At 42.8% G+C, this 23,421-nt stretch overlaps 1 protein-coding gene across 2 annotated transcripts in view; it reads left to right on the top strand.

Annotated features, from left to right (window-relative positions):
* MMEL1 (membrane metalloendopeptidase like 1) overlaps nucleotides 1-20,900 on the top strand; it is a 46,433-nt gene extending 25,533 nt beyond the window's left edge. For both annotated transcript variants that reach the window (XM_077837380.1, XM_077837382.1), the window contains 13 exons: nucleotides 3,265-3,401; nucleotides 3,983-4,076; nucleotides 5,506-5,634; nucleotides 6,381-6,479; nucleotides 7,670-7,753; nucleotides 8,076-8,179; nucleotides 11,139-11,197; nucleotides 13,465-13,584; nucleotides 14,677-14,810; nucleotides 16,282-16,347; nucleotides 18,963-19,058; nucleotides 19,592-19,668; nucleotides 20,801-20,900. In XM_077837380.1, coding sequence (XP_077693506.1) covers nucleotides 3,265-3,401; nucleotides 3,983-4,076; nucleotides 5,506-5,634; nucleotides 6,381-6,479; nucleotides 7,670-7,753; nucleotides 8,076-8,179; nucleotides 11,139-11,197; nucleotides 13,465-13,584; nucleotides 14,677-14,810; nucleotides 16,282-16,347; nucleotides 18,963-19,058; nucleotides 19,592-19,668; nucleotides 20,801-20,900 — 1,299 coding nt within the window. The remainder of the gene's footprint in view (nucleotides 1-3,264; nucleotides 3,402-3,982; nucleotides 4,077-5,505; nucleotides 5,635-6,380; nucleotides 6,480-7,669; nucleotides 7,754-8,075; nucleotides 8,180-11,138; nucleotides 11,198-13,464; nucleotides 13,585-14,676; nucleotides 14,811-16,281; nucleotides 16,348-18,962; nucleotides 19,059-19,591; nucleotides 19,669-20,800) is intronic.
* Nucleotides 20,901-23,421: the final 2,521 nt, after the last annotated feature.

The following is a 23,421-nucleotide window of genomic DNA, read 5'->3' as shown; positions in this document are numbered from 1 at the left end:
CTTCACTTTGTATAGAAGGATGTCTACAGCTCACAAGCCCCCAACTAAACAATTACTAATCCTGTCTGCATTTTGACTTGCAATGCCTTGACACGACAAAAGTGGTGGGAAATCCTTAACTAAATATCCATCCTTCCATGGGTTTACTATTATTTTAAGTAGGTTTTAGCACAGATATGCAAGTGATATATGTATCTATTGATGAATAGCACAGTAGCAATTCTAGCCAAGGTAGTGGGAAAAATAATGTCTCTTCTTTCACCATCACTACTCGACTGAATTTGATGGGAATCCAAAACACTATCAAATTTCAGGTTAGAATTTCCCCAAAGGGCAGGGTCTCCTCCCATCTGTGATATATATATTTTTACAGACAGAGGGCAGGGTGGGACTAAAATGATAGACTTTACCACCATGTAAAAAAATCTTACACCCCATTTTAATTGGGAACCGTGTGGGAAAATATAACCAGGAGGAGGACTTGGCATGCTGTTTTGCGGCAGTAGCAAAACAGAAAGTAAATGAAGTCTAGTTGCTCCCCAGCTGTTGTGCAGGCCAAAGTGGGTCTGGAAGGGTAAATAAAGTAGGATGTTGATGTATATTGGATGTTGTATGTCTTTACAGTTTGTTTTTTTCTTCATGGCATTCAATATGGTACCATAATCACAGGCTTTATGGGCTCCGTGTGGTGGCAAATTCAGTATCTGTCAAAAAAAAAATTCCAACCAAAGACTTTGTCTAGCTGAAGGTAGGAAAGGTTTGTGTGTAACAAGCTTCAAAATGCAGACTCTGTCCTTCAAAAACACAGGGTTTTTTATTAGCTCAGTCATTACAGACATCCAGCTCACACTTGTAGCACAGAGCAGAGACTCAGGGGTCTGTGCAAAAAAAAAGTGGGGGGGTGCTCCAAAAACAACCTGTCCCCCTCCATACAACAGCAACCTCAGCCAGTAAGGGCAGGGAGTGCCTGAAAATTACTGCCTCTGGGGAATGCAGGGGAGAATTATCCAAAAAGTTTGCCCCCTTTTGTGCCACGGTGCAGTTTGTTAGCTGTATACCTTACACACCCCTGGCAACATTAAATGTCATCCTGACATTTTGAGCACCACAGGTAAGTCTTGCTTGATTGCAAAGCTTTTATTTGGTTCCAACATGAACACATCCTTTACTACTTAGGGACTGAGACTTTTGGGGTCATCCGTTTGATTTGCATCACAAACTTATCTCGTAACGACTGAGAAACTCCTATGCCCAAATCAAGCGCATACAGGACAAAAATATCAGCATCAATATTAGATGTTCAGATTGGTATCGGATATTGAAACTAAAGTCAACCAAGTCAGCTACCCATCGCTGTCCAGTGGCATTCAATCTGGCTGATGTCAGTACATATGTCAATGGGTTATTATCTGTGTAAACAGTGAAGGATGGTGCCTAATATAAATTGCCCATTTTGGAGCCAGGAACTCCACTTTCCCAGAGTGTAAATTGTATCTTTTTTTCTACAGGAGAAAGGGTCCTAGAGCCATAGCGACCACCGTAACTTGCCCTCCTGTTGCTGATACAACACAGCTCCCAATCTATCAGAAGGTGCCTCTGTCTGTAACATGAATGGCAGGGCTATTACTGGGACTTTGTGGCCTTTAGAAACTGTGCCAACGCATTCATGTTTTTTCTACTGAACATGGGGAAAAGCCATTCACAAATGACTCTGGAAGGCTGGCGACCTGTGTCATCTGGCCCCTTTGTCCAATGACAGAACTCGCCACCTTACGAGTTGTGACCAGCAGGACACTGTCGGTACTTTCCCACCGTCTAGCAGCTGAAAGTGTATTTCAACCCACCCACCCCATAGGAAACAGGGGTGCCATAAGAAGCTGTGAGCCTCAGGCTTTCATCTTTTTCCGGCAACTCCATGAGTTCACTTCCTGGGTCACTGAGAAGATTTGCCTTCACCCACTGGTGTGGCACTATGCATGCCCGTGTCCCACAAAGCTGCTACTTTAACCCCATTCAGAATACACCAACCCTACCTTTTCCCCCACTGTTAGTGAGCTTAGCTTTGCTGCTTTGGCATCAGTGAACAACTACCTGCTCTCCTTTCAATATTACAATTATACTCACAGTTACCATTCCTCTGTTCAAGTTTATCTATACCAGTCTTTACCATGCCTATGTCTACAAGTCCCCTGGCTTTCCCATTTCCCTGTTTATTTTTGATGGCTGTCTCTCTGTGGGACCTTTGATGCTGGTCGGTCACACAAGGCCCTTCGGAGTGACAGGGATTATAGTTTCCCCTCTGGCCCACTATTTTGGGGCCTCCTGCTGAGATGACATCCATCCAGACTTGCAGTGCTCTTCACCCCCACCCTGAACACAACGGTTGCAGGTACTGCCTTTGTCCTCTATCTGGAAGTGCGGATGGCCTCGCCTCCACAGAGCTCTCTATTGGGTGGATCGGAGTGGCCTGCTTCCGTCATGATGGGGTGCCCTCAGTACCGCTTTGATAGCGCCGATCTCCACTGTAGACCTGTCTTCAATGCTCCAGCCTCATCCCATCTGGTTGGTGCCACAAACAGATTTTTTTTTTTTAAACTGGTGCTGCTTCCTTGTCCGTCTCTGACTCACCAACAACAGAGGCCTCTCGCATGACATTAAGTTCTGGCACTTTTCCTCGTGCCTGTCTTGCACTGCATGCCGTTGATCTCTTTCCTAGCCGGTTACAATGTTCAATGGCTCCAACAACACTTCCTTTGTGACTGAATTATCTTGGAGGTAGGGCAACATCACGGTCCAGATTTTCCTATTCTGCAGACTGAAAGGAGGAGCATATTTTGCAACCGGAGCAGGAGGAAAGATCCCAGCTCTAGCAGGGCAGGTTGGATCCACACTTCAAGAAGCAAAGGGATCAGATGCATGCTTAGGGCATATTTAAAAAATCTGTATCTATATATAAGGCAATAAAATATGACCGGCTCTTGCTTTTGGTTCCACCGATACCTAAGAGACTTTATGTCTTCTACAGCCAGGGTGAGTAGGCGCTATTTACAAATATTACCACACAAGTTACAGTAGGACCCTTAGTGTTGATGGACAAGTAAGGCGACAGTTCTATAGGCAGGAGGCCTCTCTATTGAATATGCCCTGCTGCTAGCCCCAGAGCATCCAGTCCCAGATAGCTCAGTGAGAGGAGACAGGATTTCATTGTAATAGGTATAAAGAAAAGCTTGGAATCGGTGTGTCTGCCTCTCTCTGCCCTCACAGGAGTTTAACTGGACTCTCTTCATCCAAGGCATCATGTCTTCAGTAAACGTTCAGATCCACCTGGATGAGGAAGTAGTTGTGTACGGCGCACCCTACCTGCAGGAGCTCAAAGCGATTATCTCCAACTACTCAGCAAGGTAAAGGTCCTGGGAAAGAACTGGGGCTAAGGTAGAAGAGATGGGGCGCCATTAGGCGCCAAATGGGCCAAAGTGGGAATAAGGAGGGTTTTTTTTCTGGCTATGCCACAGACTCCCTGGTGAAATTATGTCACATTTATGGGTACTCCATGCTATAAATTAGGGATAACAACCTTACAGGGGTGGTGGAAGGCAACATTCATTGAAGTGTGGGAGGGTCTCAGCCTCTAATTGTCATAGAAAAGAAACAAGAGGGTGTGGTTTAGCTCACGTTACATTCTAAAAGGAGAAATAGGTGGAAATTAGAAACTTAGTCCCCAAAGAGAACCAGGGAATGGGGCTGTGTGGAGTGATACCGATGGTCTGGCTCCTCTGTGCATGTTATGTGCTCTGGATGCTACTGCAGTTAGTCAGCTGTGCTAAATAAAAGCAGACCCCATGGTCCCCATAGGTGTTGCAAAAAACTTGGTAGCCATTGCTAGCCCTGTCCTCTGCATTCAGACTAAAGCTTGCCCTTTGGCTATCTGCATTAGAGTGGCCCATTGCATGACATTAAACTCCGCTTTGCTTTCTACCCACAGCACCATCCAGAACTACCTAATCTGGCGACTGGTGGTTGACAGGGTCAGCAGCTTGAGTCGGCGTTTCAAGGACGCCCGGGCCAACTACCGAAAGGTAACCCCCTCCCCTCCCAAAGAGTCCATTCAGCTGTGACATCATTCTGCATTAGTGGCCTTGAACCCGTCAGCTTCAGGACATCATGATCCTAGACAAAGGGCAGCCAGTCCATATCTGCACAATGAACTTTAACCAAATCAACATTCTAACCTCTGCTTTGAGTGAAATGTTGGCTCAGTGTGTGAAGTTTAAACTCAGATCCAAACACCCCCAGAGTCTGGAGATGTTAATATCTGGAGTTCAGGGGCAGGCCCATCCCTAGTGTTGTCATCTAGGTCTGTTCTTTTTTGAGTTAAGGTTGCAGCTGGATGCCTAGACATGAAAAGTGAAAAGCGAAGCTGAATGAACAAGTAAGACGTTTCAGTTTCTTTCAGCCCCACTGGGAAATGGGTCCTGCATCTCCTTGGACCTACGTGTGGGGATGGGCCAACATACAAATCCCATCACATCACTAGGAATAAGAGAACCAGGTCAGATAAACTAAACACCAACTTTAGTATTAGACTCAAGATGGGAACTGAAATGAGCCTTTTATGGACATTCAAAATACCATGGGAAACTCTGGGTCAATCTGAACTCCATAGGCTCAGAGCTTCCAGATAGACCTTTCTTGGATACATATCCTCCAACCCATTTGACATTAGCCCATCACTAGTGACAACTCTTCCAACAGACCATTTGTTTGAACCACGATTGCGGGAGTGCAGGAACTCTCCCTAATATGCCTTCACCTCCTGTGTATTGTGAAGCCTAGGGGTTCTCAACCTTTTACTTTCTGAGATCCCCCCAGCATGTATAAAAACTCCACAGCCCACCTGTGCCACAACAATGGGCATTTCTGCATATGAAAGCCAGGTCTGGGGTTAGGAGGTAGCACATGCCACAAGGAGCCCTGTGAAGCTAAGTTGCGTAGGTTTTGGCTTCAGCTCCAGGCTTCAGCCCCACATGGCAGACGGTGGCTTTTCTGCCCTGGGCCCCAGCAAGTTTAATGCAAACCCTTCTTGGCCAAGCCCCTAAAACCTGCTCATGGTCCCGGACCCCTGGTTGAGAACTGCTGGTAAAGCCAACATATGGATGAACAGGGGTGGGTATCATGCTTAGCTACCAAGGTGAGGGGCACTACAGAAATTCCTTAGGGAGACAGATAGATGGAGAGACAGATAAGCCACGAAAGGACAGCGTGGTGGGACAGAAATTGAATTGTACCCATACCACCTCCTAATAGTATCCTGTGCACAGCGGATCAATGGAAGGAAGACCAGAGCTTCCAAAGAAATAAAGCTAACGTGTGAAGGGACAGAAGCTGAACCTCTCTCTTTGGGCTGGGCCTCTCTCTTTGATTAGCCCTCTCGCCCTTTAACAACTTGGAGTGGGGCTGAGAGGAAGGTACATAGGCAGAATTGATTCCCCAGCATTTTTCTTCCAGACGCTTTATGGGACAACACTGGAAGAGGCCCGTTGGCGGGAATGCGTGAGTTACGTCAACAACAACATGGAGAACGTGGTGGGAGCTCTGTATGTCAGGGAGACATTTGCTGGTGAGAGCAAGAAGATGGTATGTAGTTTACCTTTCATGCTATCATAAGCCCACAATTCCCATGGATCCCCTCATCCCCCGCCTCCACTCCCATCCCAAACCTATGGCCTAATATCTGTTAAATATGTACATAATGCAGAGCTTTTACATAACTCAGGGGCGACAGACAGGACTGGAGTTTCATTGTTCCTGAGGCAGAAGTTATGGGGCTCTCTCTTCTGAGAGGGATTTCACCTTGTGCAGATAGTCAGCCACTTCCTGACAGAATACCAGCAGGCCCCAGATCCTCTCTTTGTTTTGTTGGGAAATACTGAAGACGATCCCCCAGCCGGCCAGTGCTAAAGCTGAGAACAGTCCTGAGTGCCAGTGTTCCGGACTAGTACATTATCCACTAGGCCAGACTGCTCAGATGGGTCAAGCTATGTGATTTGTGATCTTCCACATGCTTTGCCTCCCAATCGTATCCCAGTATGGTTAGCTGCTGAGCATGATGCCTATCTCTTGCCTGCCTTTCAGCTCCTCCAGTTTATGTCTCCCACAGTCCAGCCAAGTCAGGAGACACACATAACCAAGTCTTGGGAACTATGCTAATCAGCCAGAAGGTAGCAGACACAGGGAACTCATTTATGATGTATATTTAAATGTAGAGCACTATGTGCTATCACAAAGCATTTGAGGAGATTATTCTTCATTAGGAGCCTGCTATCTCTCTAGAAGAAAAAATAGCATGTCAATGGTGAATTTCTTACTTGTCTCTATTTTAGGTCCGAGACTTAATAGGCAAAATCCGGGAAGCATTCATTGAGACACTCGATGAATTACAGTGGATGGACAAAACGTCAAAAGAGAAAGCTCGCGAGAAGGTCAGAAATAACAAAAAACCTCAATATCCTGTGTGGGAATATCAGGAGATTCTGTCAAATTTTGCAAGACTTATTTTTCATCCCTTAAAAAAAAGGAGAGAGAGAAATAAAAATCCACTTTCACAGTCACCCATAATTTTCTCCCGGATATTGCCTTTGACCCTTTATTTATTTAGCTTTCAACATTTTTTATTTCCCAACTATAATAGAATCTAATGTAATATATCACATCAAAGTGGTAAGCCAAAGAAACCCAGACAAACTACGAGTTACCTAAAAGAGCCAAACTGGTAAAACCAATTCAAAAGAAATATATTAGTAATAAACTTCCAAAAGATTAGGCCAAGTTTCCTTAAATTCTCCTCGTGTATGAATCCAATGAAGAGCACCCTTTTTGACGCTGGCCAGTCCATCCAGCCAATGCGTTGTTCCACGATATGAAGGTATTCAGATGTTTCCCAAATGGAAACTTTTGCCTATTAAAAAAATTCTTGCTTCTCAGTAGTGTTGCCTCCTTTCAAAAAGTATTTGGGTCACTCTAATTCTCATTGCGAAAGGCTGTGCTTATTCAGCAATGGGGCGTTTGAGGATTTTCACTGCAGAGAGTCCCACGTCCGGTGCTCTCTCTGAGGGAGTCAGATGCTGCCATATGTTCATATGGAATGAGGAAACAGAAGGAACCCTGTGCTAATTTCATATCTTGTTGGACTATTGACTTCGGTGGTATTGCATGAATTGGATCTGGAGCCAATTGCTGTTGAAGTCAATGAGAATCATCCATGGGCGTTGAATCAAGGTTTTTAGGGCCCTTCAGTGGAACCTGGATCCAGGCCACAAATGAGGATAGAATGTGTCCCATGGAGATTCAACGTTAAAATGATGAGTGAATCCCACTCCAGTCCCCACTGACATCACTTTCCTCTGAATTCAGGAAGCCCTATATAAGTGCACCAAATGCTTGTACCCAAGGCCATCACCCCTGAACCACTCTTGCACACATTCTCAATATTTACATCAAATACACTCTTTGTTGACTCATCATATGAATATTGACTAGGCTGAATTCACCCAGGGTGTAACTCCACTGAAACTAATGGACCAACACCAGCAATGAATTTGATCCATTGTCTGCAGCGATCCAGATTTTTTTTTACTATTGTGAGATCATTGTGGGCTTTCTTTTCTTGTAGGCAATGGCAATTAAGGAACAAATTGGCTACCCAGACTACATTTTGGAAGATCAGAATGAAAAGCTGGATCAGGAATATGCAAATGTAAGTATGCAACATGTACCTGAACAGGGTTAATACAAAAGCGTTAACATATTGCATTGCTATTTACAATGTTAAATGCCTGTGTTACTGTTGCCCCAATCAGGACCAAGGCCCCATTGTGCTAGATTCTGTATAACACATTCAAAGACCCAGTCCTTGCCCCCAAACACCTCCCTATTTAAGAAAGAACTGGCCATCTGTTTCTATACGATGCATAACTACAGGACAAATATTTCATAGCAACATCCTATGTTAAAGGTGATTAAAGGAAATTCTCCATTAAAAGAAACTTGATAATATGCTGGGATTTGTATTTCTTCAGTTAAACTTCAGTGAGCACAAGTATTTTGAAAACAGCCTGGAAAACCTGAGGGCTGGAGCCCAGAAGAGCTTGAAAAAACTTCGAGAGAGAGTTGACCAAGACACGTGAGTGTCCAGACTGCATGGCTGTATAAGCACCCTAAATCCTGGCATAATGGTTCGGGACCACCCTGGTGCTACAGTGGTGGTGCTGCCCTTCTCCACTCATTTCAGATCATTAAGAATACTTTTGTCTGTGGTTGTCTAAGAACGGGGCATCTGTGAGAATTGAACAAATAGCTCTTTGTCTGCCCCTACTGGTAATGTACGTAAGAGTGGCTACATGGGGCCATTCAGACCTTTTGGAATCTCAGTTTAATCCTTCACAGAACCACTTTACACACTATTATATTACCAGGGACTGACTTATCACGAACACTGTGACTGATCTTCCTGGCAGGGGAGCAGTGAGGAGGGGCCAGGTTGCACCTTGGAAAATGAATAACTGAAAGGAGATAAAAAACGTGGCTTAAAATAGCCTTTCAAACTCCAGTTCCCAACCCATCTGGGCTTTGTAAATGTTTAGATCTGGATCCAGAACTGAACTTTTAAGCTCAAACCCATCTTTAATTAAGATAATTTATTGCTATGGGGGATGAAGCAATTAAATATCAGCATTTTCACCCCGACTATTAGAAATATGAATGTAATAGGCTGAGAATGTAATTTTTATGAAATCAGTGTCATGGCTACAGGGCTAGCTGCACCTCTAAGTCCTTCTCTGGCCTCTCTGAGTCCACCCCGTCAAGTGTCAGGCCTCAGGCCTTTACCTCTCTGAGGTGGAGTCCAACAATTCCCCCCTTCTTGCACTGGGTCCCGAGCTCAAGCATTCCAGTGTATTGACTGCTTCCCCTGCAAGACCACTGGGTTCATGTACCTGCAATTCTCTCCTTTGAGAGCTTAGAACCAGCTGTGAATACAGGGGCCCAAAACAACCTTCCTTAAAACAGGTGCATTGTTTATTTGATGACAAGAACAAAGCATAACATAAGAGAAAAGGATTTTAAAACAGTAAAAGGCCCACACACGTGTAGCTAGAGTCTAACCATCCTCTTCTTGGGGACCCCAGTAGGTCTAACTTCCCCCTTGGTCCCCCAGCTCTCCCTCCTTGTCCTTGAGGGCCTGTCTAGGAATCCAGCCCACAGTCTTTGTTCTGTCAGCTCCTGGCTGCCCAAAACCAGTCTGGTGAGGGCCGCAGTGGGACAGAGCCAGAGCGTCCAAGGGAATGGCCCAGGCATTGTTTCCCAAGCATTTGCTGGGAAGGGTATATCTGGTTCCTCGTCGCCCCTGCTTTGGGTGTGCATTTCCTTACCATCCTGCTATTCAATACGTGCATTGAGTAAACCCCCCTCACAACTATTAGACACACAGAAAACATACAGCATTCATAAACTATTACAGGCAGCTCCAAATCCATTAGAGGTGGCAAGGCAAGCTGCTGTTGAGTAAGGAGCATCATCCCCTAACATTAGCCTTCAGCATGAGTGGTTTTGCTGGTTACGGGCAGCAGCAAAAAAGCCAACAACTGATTGGTTGTTTGCGTGCTAGTAGGCCTCCATGCTGCAGGAGGATGTTCCCAGGACAAAGGAAAGACAGAAGCAACTCCAAAATGCATTTGATTAACACCTCTATTTATATAACACAAAATATGCTGTTAACAAAGGTTTGGTCTAGGATCTTGCTTCTATTGAAGCCAGTGGAAATTTGGCTATAAACTTCCAAGGAAGCAGGCTCAAGCCTAAAATCATGATCTTTTCATAAACAATGATTTTAAGAACTTTGTGTTAGAATAGTGCAGCCAAAAGCCATTCGGTTCAGATTAAGATGTGGAATAAAGTGCCCTGATGTCAGTGCCTTGCACTGCAGCCATTTTCTTTTCAACTAATATGCAGAATATACCTACTAAAACCTGTGTTGGTTACAGTATCTATCACTCATAGGTTGATATTTTGGGAAATGGGCTGTATTAAGCAATGGAAAAGTCATATCATTTGATCAAAAGCCCATTGGACTTGAAGGGAGCTTTTTTTCACTGACTTAATGAGCTTTGGTTCAGGCCTTCTTTGTGTGGTAATTTGGTAGTGTGTGGAGTTATGTCTTTCATTTTTCGTGTATGATTTGTAGACTTCCAGTGAAGTCCCCTTGCAGGCTTGGAAGATTTTCCCAATAAGCCATAAAACCATTTATCAGTTTAGATCGTTAACAGTTCATTGTTTAAAGACCCAAATTGAAGAAGATTTTATAACTAATATCTTATTCAGCATCGTATCAACTACTTATCACAGTCAGACGGAATGCCTATGTTCACATCCTGGAAGTGTCCCTTTGTAGAGTAAAAGGGAAGGTTTGTTATTCCAAGTCTCCTGGCTAGTCATGACTTAGCGAGGTCTCTCTGGGAGATGCTATGAAACCATATTGTGATGTAGCCATTCATTATAGACTGAGGAGGGACTGGGAGCTATTCCAAAATCACTCTGAAATACTTCAAACAGGAATTACTTATCAAAATTAGTACTCACTATGAAAAATTGGTTTCATAATATAGATGGTAGTACATACCTGGTTCTACATTTGTAATGACTTACTCTCTATTCTAATTAAACATTTTCAATAGACAAACTTTGTCCCAGTTTTCAGTGTAGGTAAATGCATTCTGCTGCCCTAAACTTCCCCTCTGCATTTTTATTTAGATGTTGTATTCTTCATTTCCTGTCTTAAACTGTTAAATTGAAGTATTATGAACTGTTAAACAACTACCACGTTCCACCCCAGAGGTGGTTGCTTAGCAATAGCGAGCAAAATGACACCTGGCTTTGATTTGGGATCCTTTAGGCTGAACGTTGTCATATAAACAAAAGAGCGTTATCATTTTCCAGTTTGAGTGTCTTTGCTGAACCATTCCCAATTGCTTTCTTCTCTTCCAACCCTCCCATTTTATATGCAACCAGTGCTTTCTGAAGGAGATTAACTCAATAAAGAGAATGCTTATAAAAATGACTATATCTTTACGTATTATTCTTTCTAGATGGATCATTGGTGCTGCCGTGGTCAACGCATTCTATTCCCCCAACCAAAATCAGATAGGTAGGTTTCAAACCATTTTGACTGATCAGCGGAATTTAAGAATAATGTATGGGTGCGCGAAGCAGGGCATGTTAGGGGTGCCAGGTGGTTGCCCATATGCTGCCCAGACTGAACATTTGTAGCACCGCTAGTGCGAGGTGGATGGGCTGTTCTGCTCGAGCCTTTGTTTTGCTGATGAATATTCAACTCACTTCAACTTGGCAGAGTTGTTTACATTCCTTCATTGCAATAGCCTTGTGTTTGACAACCGAGAAAGGAACAGCCACCAAGCGAGTGCCAACTTCAGGGAGAAGTGAGCACTCACCATGTATTTGAGGCTGTTTAATGTCTCCGCATGCCTGGGAAACTTAAGCGATGCTCCCAGCTTTGCTGTTTGTGCAGATGGCACTGAAATTATTTTTATGGGAGACACACAAGACGGAACAAACTTGCCTCAGCTCATGAGACGTCAGACTCGTGAGGGCTTCTAGATCTGTAAAAGCTGTGACTAAAACATCCTTCATTGGATTGGGCCCATATGAGATGCTAAGAAGTACCAGCTCCTCCTGCAAATACTCTTGCTTCCCCCCTTTCACACACTCCCTGGCCAATAAAACCAAGGCTCATTGTATCTAGGGTCCAGAGCAAATGTACCTACTGAGTTCTGGTTTGATTTTTCACAGTGTTAAAATTTCTGCTCCTGTCCTAGTGGGAACTGGTTGCCTTTCTTCTCCTAGTGAATGATCTGGGTACACAATGATCCTTCTTTACAGACAAAGGGCTTTGCATCTCCCTACACACATTTTTGCTATGAGTTTTTTTTACCACATTTTTCACTTATTAGAAGGCATCGTATTAGAATGACCCATTCTAGAATGACCCATTAGAATGACCAATTTGCAGCATTCATTCCTTCTCGAAGGTCACACATGTCTCCTCTTCGATGCTTGGAAGGAAGAATAAACCCCACTGCCGATATATTAGGCTTTTGTGTGTAGGAGGCAAGAGCTATTCTTTCCAAGGCTGTCATCCGAAGTACAGTTGATACACAGTAGTAATTCCTGTGGCGTACGCCTTAAATATTAAGCCTCAGTGTTATTTGTAGGCCGCATATGGTGGTTAAGCTTTCTGTTAACAAAACTAAAGCAATAAAATATCCATTAGCTTCCCCATAAAATGACTCCATGATGCAAACTGAACATAGTTCATTGGGACAGCAAAGAGGAAAAAATGTACAGATTAGCCAATATTCACATGTAACCCTAACCCAGGGTGCTTGGTGTGTCTTTGAGTCAGATCTGCTGCCTTTAATGACAAATACAACATTTTAACTACCTCTGTGCCAGCCCCATCAAATTCAATATAACTGGATCAGGAGTCAGGGAGAGGGCCCATTCTGCCTCCTGCATCGTTTGAAGGATTTTCAGTTCTGTTCTGATTAAAACCAATATTTTTCTAGTGAAGTATTGCCGTCTATATTAAATAGCCTTTTTTCAAACAACATTTTTTTTTTTTGGCAAACCCTTTGTTGGACATTTTTTGTATTTCATGAAAAAAATCTGACTTTTTCATTATTTTCTCTACATTGTATCAAAGATGTTATTGCAATTTTTTCTTTTGTTTTGTTCACCCAAAACCTGCTTTTGTTAAATTTTCCAAAAAAACAACCTGCAAAAACCGACGACCACTGCAAATGGAGCCATTCTGAACATTTCAGAATGAAATCAGTTTTGGAGTATTTGTGTGAAAATAGGTTTCATTCTGTGACCTGTTGTCGTTTGGACTGTTGATGCTCTCGTGATGACATTAGGAGCAGACAAAGCCAGGTTGATCTTCAGATCCCAGGCTCAGGCTCAGCTTGTCAGCTTGGGGGGTCGGGGGTGGAATTATCTTTCAGCTTGTAACCTAAACAGTTCTTTGCTTGATTCCCTAAAAGGGAATAGATAAGGAGATTCTACTGTGTAATTCTAAGTCTCTTTTCTAATTACAACTGCACTTTAATGTACAAGATATATAAGATTAAACAAGCTGAGCTGGAAGGGAAATTTTGCTGGGTTCTCAAATGGGAGATTTTAGAGCTACATTTACCATTTAAGAATAACTCCTTGCACAGTCAGAGAGGCAGAGCTCAATTCACATGATCATCATCAATGAGTTATAAGATGCATAAAGCAGGTGGCATAAACAGAGGAAACATTTTCTGCTTGATCTGCTTCCAAAGGCTGACCCATCTACAGAGCACACACAGATGAAATTATCTGAACCTCTCTCTCTCTTTCGTTTTGCAGTGTTTCCTGCTGGAATCCTACAGCCTCCCTTCTTTAGCAAACACCAGCCACAGGCACTAAACTTTGGAGGGATCGGGATGGTAATTGGACATGAAATTACTCATGGTTTTGATGACAATGGTGAGAAGAGGGTAAAAAAATTATCTAAGCAAAATATTCCTTTTATAATTGCATCGATCACACAGTAGAAAACTAGATGTGGGTGGCAATAGTCTATCTGCACTACAGATGTGTGATTTGGGGTAAATGATCCTTGAACCGATCAGAGAAAATAAAGGTAATGAATTTAAAGAAATTAATTAAATTAATGGCAATACGCCAGAAAATCTGTTATTTTTACAGCAGTAAAGTATCAGAAACACTGTCAGTACTAGCCTGTGTGCTGCCTTTCAAAGTAAAATGAAATCTGTGAAACGCATTCTCATGGCAGCACAGGGACACACAGAGTCCTGACCCTGGGGGTCTCTTTATTTTTAAACCCATTTGTTAAAAATAATTGATTTTGTCATTATCATTGACAGGGGCCTAAAATGATTTTGGACATTGAGACTCAATTCTGATACTTTTTTTTTTTAATAATCAATAACTCTTTACACATTGGCTTTATTGAATGTGGCTTTTACCTCTATGGGCCCTATATAATTTAAACATAAAACGCTTGCTGTAGCTGTCTGGATACAGAGCCATACAGAGCAAAAGGTGTGCTCTGAGTAACAGGATTAGGAATAGAGACACCAGAATCTTGGTCTTGGTTTGCTCCCTCTATGGCTTTGGCAAAGTCACTTTGACCCTCAGGTTCCTCATCTGTCAATTGCAGAGAGCACTTTCTGTATTTGCAGTTGGGTTGCAAGGATTTAGTGGCTAATTAGGTATAGTATTATTTGTTTCACAGACGTGCATAAGAGGATCACAGCCGTATTGTGCTGGGTATTGGGCATTCGCACAGTAAGAGATAGTCTCTAGCCCCAAGAGCTGATGCTCAAAATAGAGAAGATACAAGTGGGTGTAACAAATACTCAGAAGGGAGGCAGGCGGGAGACAAGGGTACTAGGGAAAGGAAACATGTTTAGAAGTTGCTCTGGTTAGACTGCTAAATGTACCTATAGAAACTGTGTGCCAATATTTAAAGCTGGCAATCAGTCAGGGTCTCTGGACACATAGATCATTTCACCCTGAAACAGTCTCTCTGCCATTCTTTGCTTTTATCAACAGGAAGAAATTTTGACAAAGATGGAAATATGTTTGATTGGTGGAGCAATTTCTCAGCTATGCATTTCAAAGACCAGTCACGCTGCATGGTTTATCAGTATGGAAATTACACATGGGAGCTGGCTGGAGGGCAGAACGTGAGTACACGCCGCAGGATAGAGGGTGGGTAGGATGCCTTTATGAATTAATTTAGCAGATTGGAAAGCAGCTAGTTTGATAGCAATAGAGTCTCAAGCACTTGATCCAAATGCTACAATCTAGGGTTTGAAGCAGGGGCTCTAGAGGTAAAACCACCCCAGTCTTAACTTTATTTCTTATTTTCTTCCAAAGCTACCAGAGCTAAACCAGCCCAGAGAATTAGGGAAACAGAGAGAAGACACAAATTCCTTCTTGATAACAAGAAAAGCTTGATTCCTACTTCCCCAGTTGGAGGAGTTCATTAGTTTTGTTTCTTCATTTATAATTTGATCAGGGGGATTTAAAAAGGATCAGGCAAGTTTAAAGAGAGTGGTAGAACAGAGGAATAGGTAGAATATTTTTTCATCTTCCCAAAATCTGTTCAGAAGATATCTCTAAAGGCATTCAGGTCTAAGGTAGTTTTGGTAATCGAACATAGAAACAGTGAATGAACAGAACCCACTAATAGAGAAAAGTTCCAGGTCCTGACAAACAAAGTCAAATCCTAGCTCTAGAAGCCTTCCCTAACCACACCCCCATCTTACACTGCCTCAGCGGCCTTTGGGCTGAGCTTCTTATAACCCTCTGGGCCCCACAATGCTTTGCAGAGCAGGCAAACAAACCAAAGTCAAATACCCAGTTTTGCTTTAAAAGGAGGGTTTCCCCTTTAAATACGGCAACTGTTAACCCCCCCCAACTCATGAAAAGGCAGAAAATTAAAAACAGAGCAAAAGAAAGCAAGCTGCTGTTCTGCTGAATCAGCACATTTCCCCCGCCCTGCCCCGCCCCTCTGAGCCCAGGCCTGGTGCATGCCTTTAAAAGCAGATGCCTAAGCCCCATTTATACCAATATGGGGAGAAAAAACCCACTTCAGGGCTGGAGATCGTAAGTGGAGGATTGCTGTGCTCTGTAAGCACAGGCTAGGGTGAGGGGTACCCTGGAAATATTATGGAGATTGTGCTTCCTAACCCGGGGTACAAGGCTAGTCTAGCAGGGCAGTGGGGTGTAAAGGAGGCAACAGGACCCTAATGAATTGGGTTCATAGCTCCTTCTGCTGCAAGACCCTGTCAAGCTCTTAGGACACAAATTGACATGCCCCACCACCCCTTATACACAAAAGGGCTTGTCCCACCAAGAACCACCCCTGGCTGATAGAGAATATACCTCCCCCCCCCCGCAACAGCCCTTTTGCTGTTATTTTCCTAGCCAGCTTCCAATTCTGGTAGACCCTGTACACTCTACCCTGCTGCTTCCGTGACATTAGGTATTATTCCCTTTCAGTCTCTTTCTCCTCCATCAGGGTGTAGTGTTGCTTCCACCCCAGAGGTGGCCGCACATCAGCGGGGAGCATAGTGTTTCTATTTCAACTTGTGAAATGCTTTTGGAGTGGCGGACGTTACACACAGTAAACAAACAATTGCTGTGTTATAGGTCAGTGGAATAAGCACACTGGGAGAGAATATTGCAGACAATGGAGGAGTCCGACAGGCCTACAAGGTACTGCGAGTCGATTCTTGCATGAAAGCCAGAAATTGGTCAGAGCCAAATGTGTTTATTTTCAGGAGAGTGTGTTGGGAGTTACAGGCATCACTCCTGGGACTGAGAGGTGAAGTTTAATACCCCACCAAGGCAAAGTGCCCGGTGCCATAGGGAATTCAGTGAATGCCATTGCATAACACTGTTCAAATGACCAAGGCCCTGAATAGGATCTATGCAAGCACACCCTAATGCCCATGTGGATCCAATCACAAGATCAAGAGTGACCGCAGCCATCCTCCTTATCATTATCTGTAGTGCCTAGGCCCGAACCACAGACCAGGACCCCACTGAGAGGTGCTATGCAAACAGCTCAGGTGAACAAGAAGTGTGGTAATAAATAGGCAGAGAAAAGTTTGAAAGAACCTGCCTCTCGCCAAAGCCCTTCGGACTGAGATTCTTGCTTCAACTTCAATCAGCTTGTCAAATGGTATCTGTCACATGGCAACAGAGCTTTCGTTTCTTAGCAACGTGATTTGATGATGATGATTTTTAAAGCACAGCAACCTTCCCCCCCTTTCCCCTCCCCAGTTTACTTTTCTTGCACTTTTCCTCCTGAAACTAAAGCAACATGTCAGGTGTGATAGGTGAGACATCAAAGCATTGATAGAAATATTGCAACACTATCAAGAGAAATATGCATCATAACTGTGAACGATCTCTGCACCCAAATTCACAGTAGAATCCAGCCCCTGAGCTGCCTCTGTTATTTCCCTTGAAAGTTTTATAACCTTTAAGACAGTGGCACATGGAAGTTTCCTCTATCTTGTTGCTATTTCTTTTGCATGCTCCTCTAGAGCAGAATGAAAATAGCACTCTGTATATTATATATATCAACAGCAGCCTGCCCCTTCCCAAGAGAAGTGTTCTCAATCCTGTGCGTTCTTTTCAGAGCAAGAGAAGGTACATTTGACATTCCAGAGGATACCCATCCCGCTGACAGTGGTGCAATTCAGCCTAGCCTGTCCACCTTCTTTATACACACTAGATATCCCGCTGTATGTCTCACTCGCTGCCCTGCAACAGCCGGGAGATGTGCCAGTCCAGACACAAGAGAGACCTGCTGCATCTGGGCCCCTCCTGCTTCTATACACAATGGCTGCAGATATGAGTACTGTATTCACCAGTCTGAATGCTCCTTCCACGTAGAGAAAGTGTGGGACTGTGGAATGTAGTTACTGACATGAAACAGTTCTAAAGTTGTGGTAACTATGATCTATCTGTATCCCTATTAAAGGGATTGTGGGCAGAGATAAGGGGTCAGAGTTAAGGATGTTCATGTAACCTTGCCTCTGAATTCCTTGATTTTTCAAAAAGATAAATATTCGGAATATCCAGGAAGCCTTTAAAATTAAACATTAACTTTGCTGTAGAACACATTGGAAATATGGGAAACAGAGTGGCATGGTGGTAGTTAATGGCCCCTACAGTTCGATCTTCTGAGATTCTTTGCTATGAAACTTGTATTTCTACCATTCACATTAGCTTTAAAGCCTTTTGTTTGGGAATATCTATGTGAGTGAGAGGATATGGTAATAAAATGTTCAGATTTAACTGGCATGAGACACATTAAATTGTCTTCATTATGTCAATGGACCTAAAAAAAGAAAATTGGCCAATTAGTATGCAACAGTAACAGGTAATGGATTTAACTTTGTTCAGGGTTATTATCTGCTATTTTATGAGCAGTTACCTGAAGAGAGAGACACAAAAGTGAGGAGGAAATTTAACTGTCTGCTTTCCTTTTCCTTCCATGGTCATACAGAAAAGTCCCGGGCAATCTGCTGCTATGCTTGTATTTCAAACCACAATCAAGCGCGTGCAGGCTAAGCTAATTGCTTTGAGCTACATCTACATTATCAGATGAATTTTTGTCAGGGCTTCTCAGAACAGTAGCATGTATCCTATGTTGCCATGCGTGTTTGCTGTGGAAAGTGTAGTGAATCCCTGGTCCAGCAGAGTGCTACACCTTTTTGGAGACTCGCAACAGAGTTCATGATAATTAAAGATAAGTCTTTTTAAGATTAGAGATGTTAACCCAAGTGGGCTGCCCAAATTCAAAGCTAAGTAATTACATAGGGCTGATCTAAAATCCCACCTGCAGTTCCATTGGCAGTTATTTTTTAAGAACATAAGAACGGCCATACTGGGTCAGACCCACAGTCCATCGAGCCCAGTGTCCTGTCTTCCGACAGTGGCCCATGCCAGGTGCCCCCAAGGGGATGAACAGAACTGGTAACCATCAGGTTTTTCTTGTTTCCTCAACAGTTAGTCTGCAGCAACATGACAGAAACTGTTTCAGCCCAGAGGTGGCTGTTGATGTGCAAAGTGATCTCGATGTGTTTATATATAAATCTAAAGTTTACACAGCCCTTTAAGATGGAAGGCTCTTTATGAGAATAGATACAAATCACTGCTTTCAAATAAAAATAATTACTAAAGTGTCCAAGGTAAAAGGTAGCAGGACCACGCATTTTTAGGCTGGATTGACCCTATCTGAACAGTGACATTCAGAGAGTAGCCATCATGTCTGAATGGGGAGGCCTCTTGCTAAATGAACTTGTGATCATTTATAGGCCTATTTAAAATGGTTGGAACGTGAAGGGAAGGAGCCACAGTTACCAGGACTTGACCTGACCCACAGACAACTTTTCTTTCTGAACTTTGCCCAGGTAGGAACACACTGGCTTTTGCTGAGAGTTGCATGAAAATATAAACTGGATTATAACGTGTTGAAGCTTATGGACAAAGAATGTGTCCGAATGCTCTTGATCCTCACCAACCTTAGGAAACACCCTCCTATGGACAGGGCTTGTCAACAAAGGGTCCTCTGACCCAACGCTGAAGATGGTTTAACTATTAGCATAGGTAGGGTAAAACTGTTTTGAACACCTTCACAAAAAGGGCATGATTGACACTTGGGGGAAGATGGGTCTTTGGAGACAACTGACTCCCAATAACAGGTGGTTTCTAGAGGACAATCCATGGTGTTAACATCTCTGGGGCCTCTCAAGGAGTTGACATCATGGGTGAAATCCTGGCTTCATTGAAGTCAATGGCAAAACTCCTACTAACTTCAATGAGGGCAGGATTTCAGCAGTTGCAACTCCATCGAAATCAATGGAGCTGCACTCACCTCCACATCTTGGCCTGCTAAATTAACCCTCCATTGAGCCATGAGTTTTTAATCCTCTTCCTTGTGTAGGTATGGTGTGGTTCCTACAGACCTGAATATGCCAGCCAGTCTATAAAGACAGATGTTCACAGCCCTTTGAAATACAGGTGAGTCGTAAGGACTTGCGCTAATACTGTATAACCTATTTCACCCCATCACTGCAATGTATCAGAAGGAGAGAGCATGCTTCTGCTGTTTTATGGAGCTAGCAACTGCTTGCTAATGAGTCAACACAATCAAACTGGATTAACCCCCTCCAGGCAAATTTCTGACAGAATTCCACCACCTTACACACACCTGAAAAGAAACCCGCTCCTTTATTGAGTCCCGGGAACTTGGCCTCACTGACAAGTAGTACGCTTCTTATCTGCATCCCACCCAGAACCTGCCATGGAGGATCAGAGCACAAAGAAACATGCCATGGATTAGACAATGCAGCAATAAACCAGCCTGCAAAACTCATGCTATTGCTTCTTCAATGAGTCCCCAGGCATTGTTTTTAAAGTCTGACTCTCCCCCTGAACTAATAATTCTATTGTATCATTTCACTGGATTGTCTTCAAGCTGGGTTTAAAACAAAAACTCACTCGTCTGTATAATTGATCAAGGGAAGGGGGTGGTGGTGTAGGTGTGTACACGTGTATATATTTGAGGAAGAATCCTGTAAGCAAAGGAGGTAAGGAAGAGTAACTTAAAAAATAGAGCCCCATTACTGCTGTGAGCCACTTTGACTACATTGTGGATCCATGCAGGCACAAGTGTCTCCCCATGTCGTCCTCATTGCCGGAGCAAGACCTGTGTCTAGACTGTACCCCATGGCAGTGCTTGACATTGGCTGGCTGCTCTTTGCAGGCATCTGAGGGCCATCCTTCTACTTCATGGAGTTTGTTTCAGTGGCTGGGCTCCCACTGGCCTCAGCACTAGTTGTGCCACTGAGGATATTGCATCTTGTCTTATACCTAGATCTGCAATAATCCACCCACCCGCAGACCCACTGGCTCTGTGCGGGATCAAAAGCCTGCCAGCATGAAGCTGACTGCAGAATCATAGCCTTAGACAGTATAAGCCGTCTGGGGTAGAGACCATCTCTTATTGTATATGCCCAGCACGATGAAGTTGTGATTGAGACCGACGGCCCTGATTATCTCAAGGACATGCTTGTGTTCTTTCTTGCACTATGTCTTCTGCATGCTGCCTAAGTACAAATAAACCCTTCTTTTTCTCCCTTGTGTTGTCTAGGGTGATGGGATCCTTGCAAAACTTTGAAGCTTTCTCTGAAGCGTTCCACTGTAAGAAGGGCACAGCCATGCACCCTGTAGAGAAATGCAGAGTGTGGTAGCCAAAACAAACAATGATGCTGAAGATGATAATGCTTCGACTGCACGGTCTAAAAACTGAACTGATGTGGCTACCTGCTGAACAGTTCTAGCCAGTGACGTGTCTGATGTTTTCCTGTGCAGTGACAGCTAAGGTTAAGGGTGTAGCTACTGTAGTCAGAATTAAAGAAGCTACAGCTGTCCGGCTTTTCTGGTTCGGCTGGAATGTACGCAGGCATCTCGCAATGTTGTCTGGCCGGGCTGGATTGAAAGCGACAGTATGCTTCAGGAGAAAAACGACTGTTTCAAATGACATCCTGACTGTTAAGATACCACATCAGGGTTACAAAGTCTAGCTCTTTAAAAAATAAAAGCAGATCTATTTTTCAGCAAGGAATATTCACTTTAGTATGTCTTACTAACTAATCCTTTCGCGATTCAGTAAGCCTGTCTGACTTTTCAAGGAGTTAATTATTTTTCAATATTCTGATTCAGTTTCTAGTGCACTTCTCCCAAACCCAAGGATAGAGCTAGTTAAACGTATATGCTGTCCACGTAACACTGTCTGCTCGCACCTCTGACTGCTTTGTAGTGCGAGATTGTAATTTGTCTTGATATTTTACAAGGTGAGCTGTATGTTAAAATACCTACTGGCTACTAAGTTAAAGCAAAGCTGAACCACTGTTTTTGCACTTCTTGTTTTGCTCTACTGGGGAAATTTAATGTGATCTCAACACAATGAGATGTAGAGAACTTTTAAAAGAGGAGATTCTCTAGCATTGCCAAGTTCAGAATTACACGGGTCTCTTTCCTTCAGAAATATATTTAAGAGGATGCTTATTCCATTAAGGGTAAATATTTAGAATATTTTAATGGCAAAAGCTTGTTGCTTAATGTAAACAACAAAACATTTACAGAGGGAAACAATTATCTATTTTTAATCCTGGGCCTTTTTATTTTGCTATAGTCTGCTTTTAAAGATTGAATGTCATTACACTTTAAAAATGCACAAGTCTTGTTAATTTTTATATAAATAAAACTTGTACTGCAGCAAATTGTTCAGGCATTTATCTCTAGAAACAGGCCTGGATTGTTTTCTTCCACAAATGCTAAAATTTCAGAGTAACTAGTACTGAAATGGTCAATCCTTTATATGGGACTTAAACATTTTCCGTGAAGAATGTTTATTTTTGGTATATGTACCACTACTTATTCTTCATAATTTAACATTTGGTAATGCGTATCTTAACAGATGTCAAACCAAGTTATTAATACACTTGGTATCTATTTAATGCATAAAGACATTTTTTATTTTTATGGAATGCAACTTACCAAAACACTACTGACACTGGATGTAAGATCTATTTTGTGTTTGAGTGTCCATCTAGCAAGCAAGTTTCATTAGCCAAACAAATTAATCCCATCCCTTTAAAAAACGTCTTAGAACAATCTTTAAATTTGAAGTCATTGAGTTAAAAACAAAAGAAACTGATGCATGCTGGAATTCATTTAATTAAATCAGCACTAATTAACAGTAGCAGCTTTATACGTACCATGAGAGAGAAAGTGTCTAGTTGTCACTGAGATATTTTACTATTTGACAGTAATAGTATAGTCTTACCAAATGAAGTCTGGATAATATTTTCATGTACATGTAATACATTACCTTCTCCTGGCAAAATGAAGTTCATCTACAAATTAATGAGAGCATCTATTACAGCAGAGAACTCCTAATTCATTTATTTTTAATTTCTAGATTAGAAGAATTTATGTAATGACTAACCTATCTGCCCTTCCTCCCACCCCACACCCAACTCAGAGACCTTGCGCTTTCTCAGGGTCTAATCTCTCCTATGTACCACAAAGTCCATGGGAGTTGTGTATGGGAGAGAGAAACCCTTTCCAGTAACATGGGCATTTGCCTTCACTTATATCTGTAAGCGCCTTGTGCCATTAGTTAGTGCCTGATCCTCAAGATAAGGTGATGGTGCTCAACACCATCTAGGACTGTGTCTACGCACACAGGTATTGCAGGAGGTATAAACAAGGATAGGATTAAGCCCTTAATATGCTGCTATTCATTGAGCATGGGCTATTTTCATACTTAACTGTATCACATACCGGATCTCAAACATGACCATATACATTAGAGATGCTTGCTCAGGCAGAGATAGTGTATACATACATAAGAATGCTACCTAAGACTCCTGTAACTCCTGGTTTGGGTATTCATCTACACATACATCAGCTGGAGAAAATGGGGGTTTAGGACCCAATGCTGTATAATGCTAGCTGGAGTGTTTAGAACTAAATGGAAATAGAAAGCTCATGCTCAAATAAATTGGTTAGTCTCTAAGGTGCCACAAGTCCTCCTTTTCTAAATGGGCTATGTAACACACTGAAATGAAAATTACAGTCAGTCATATTCAAGCCATTAATGAGGTTGGTAGGATATAAGCCAGATTTTCAAAGGCATTTAAGTGCCTAACTTCCAGTGAAAAAAAAAAATCGATTCAAGTTAGGAGCCTAAATATATTTGAGGAT

This window comes from Eretmochelys imbricata, chromosome 18 (assembly GCF_965152235.1).
Source record: "Eretmochelys imbricata isolate rEreImb1 chromosome 18, rEreImb1.hap1, whole genome shotgun sequence".
In the NCBI taxonomy this organism is placed as follows: Eukaryota; Metazoa; Chordata; order Testudines; family Cheloniidae; genus Eretmochelys; species Eretmochelys imbricata.
Note: the sequence above shows the minus strand (reverse complement) of the source record. Positions and strands in the feature narration are given on the sequence as shown.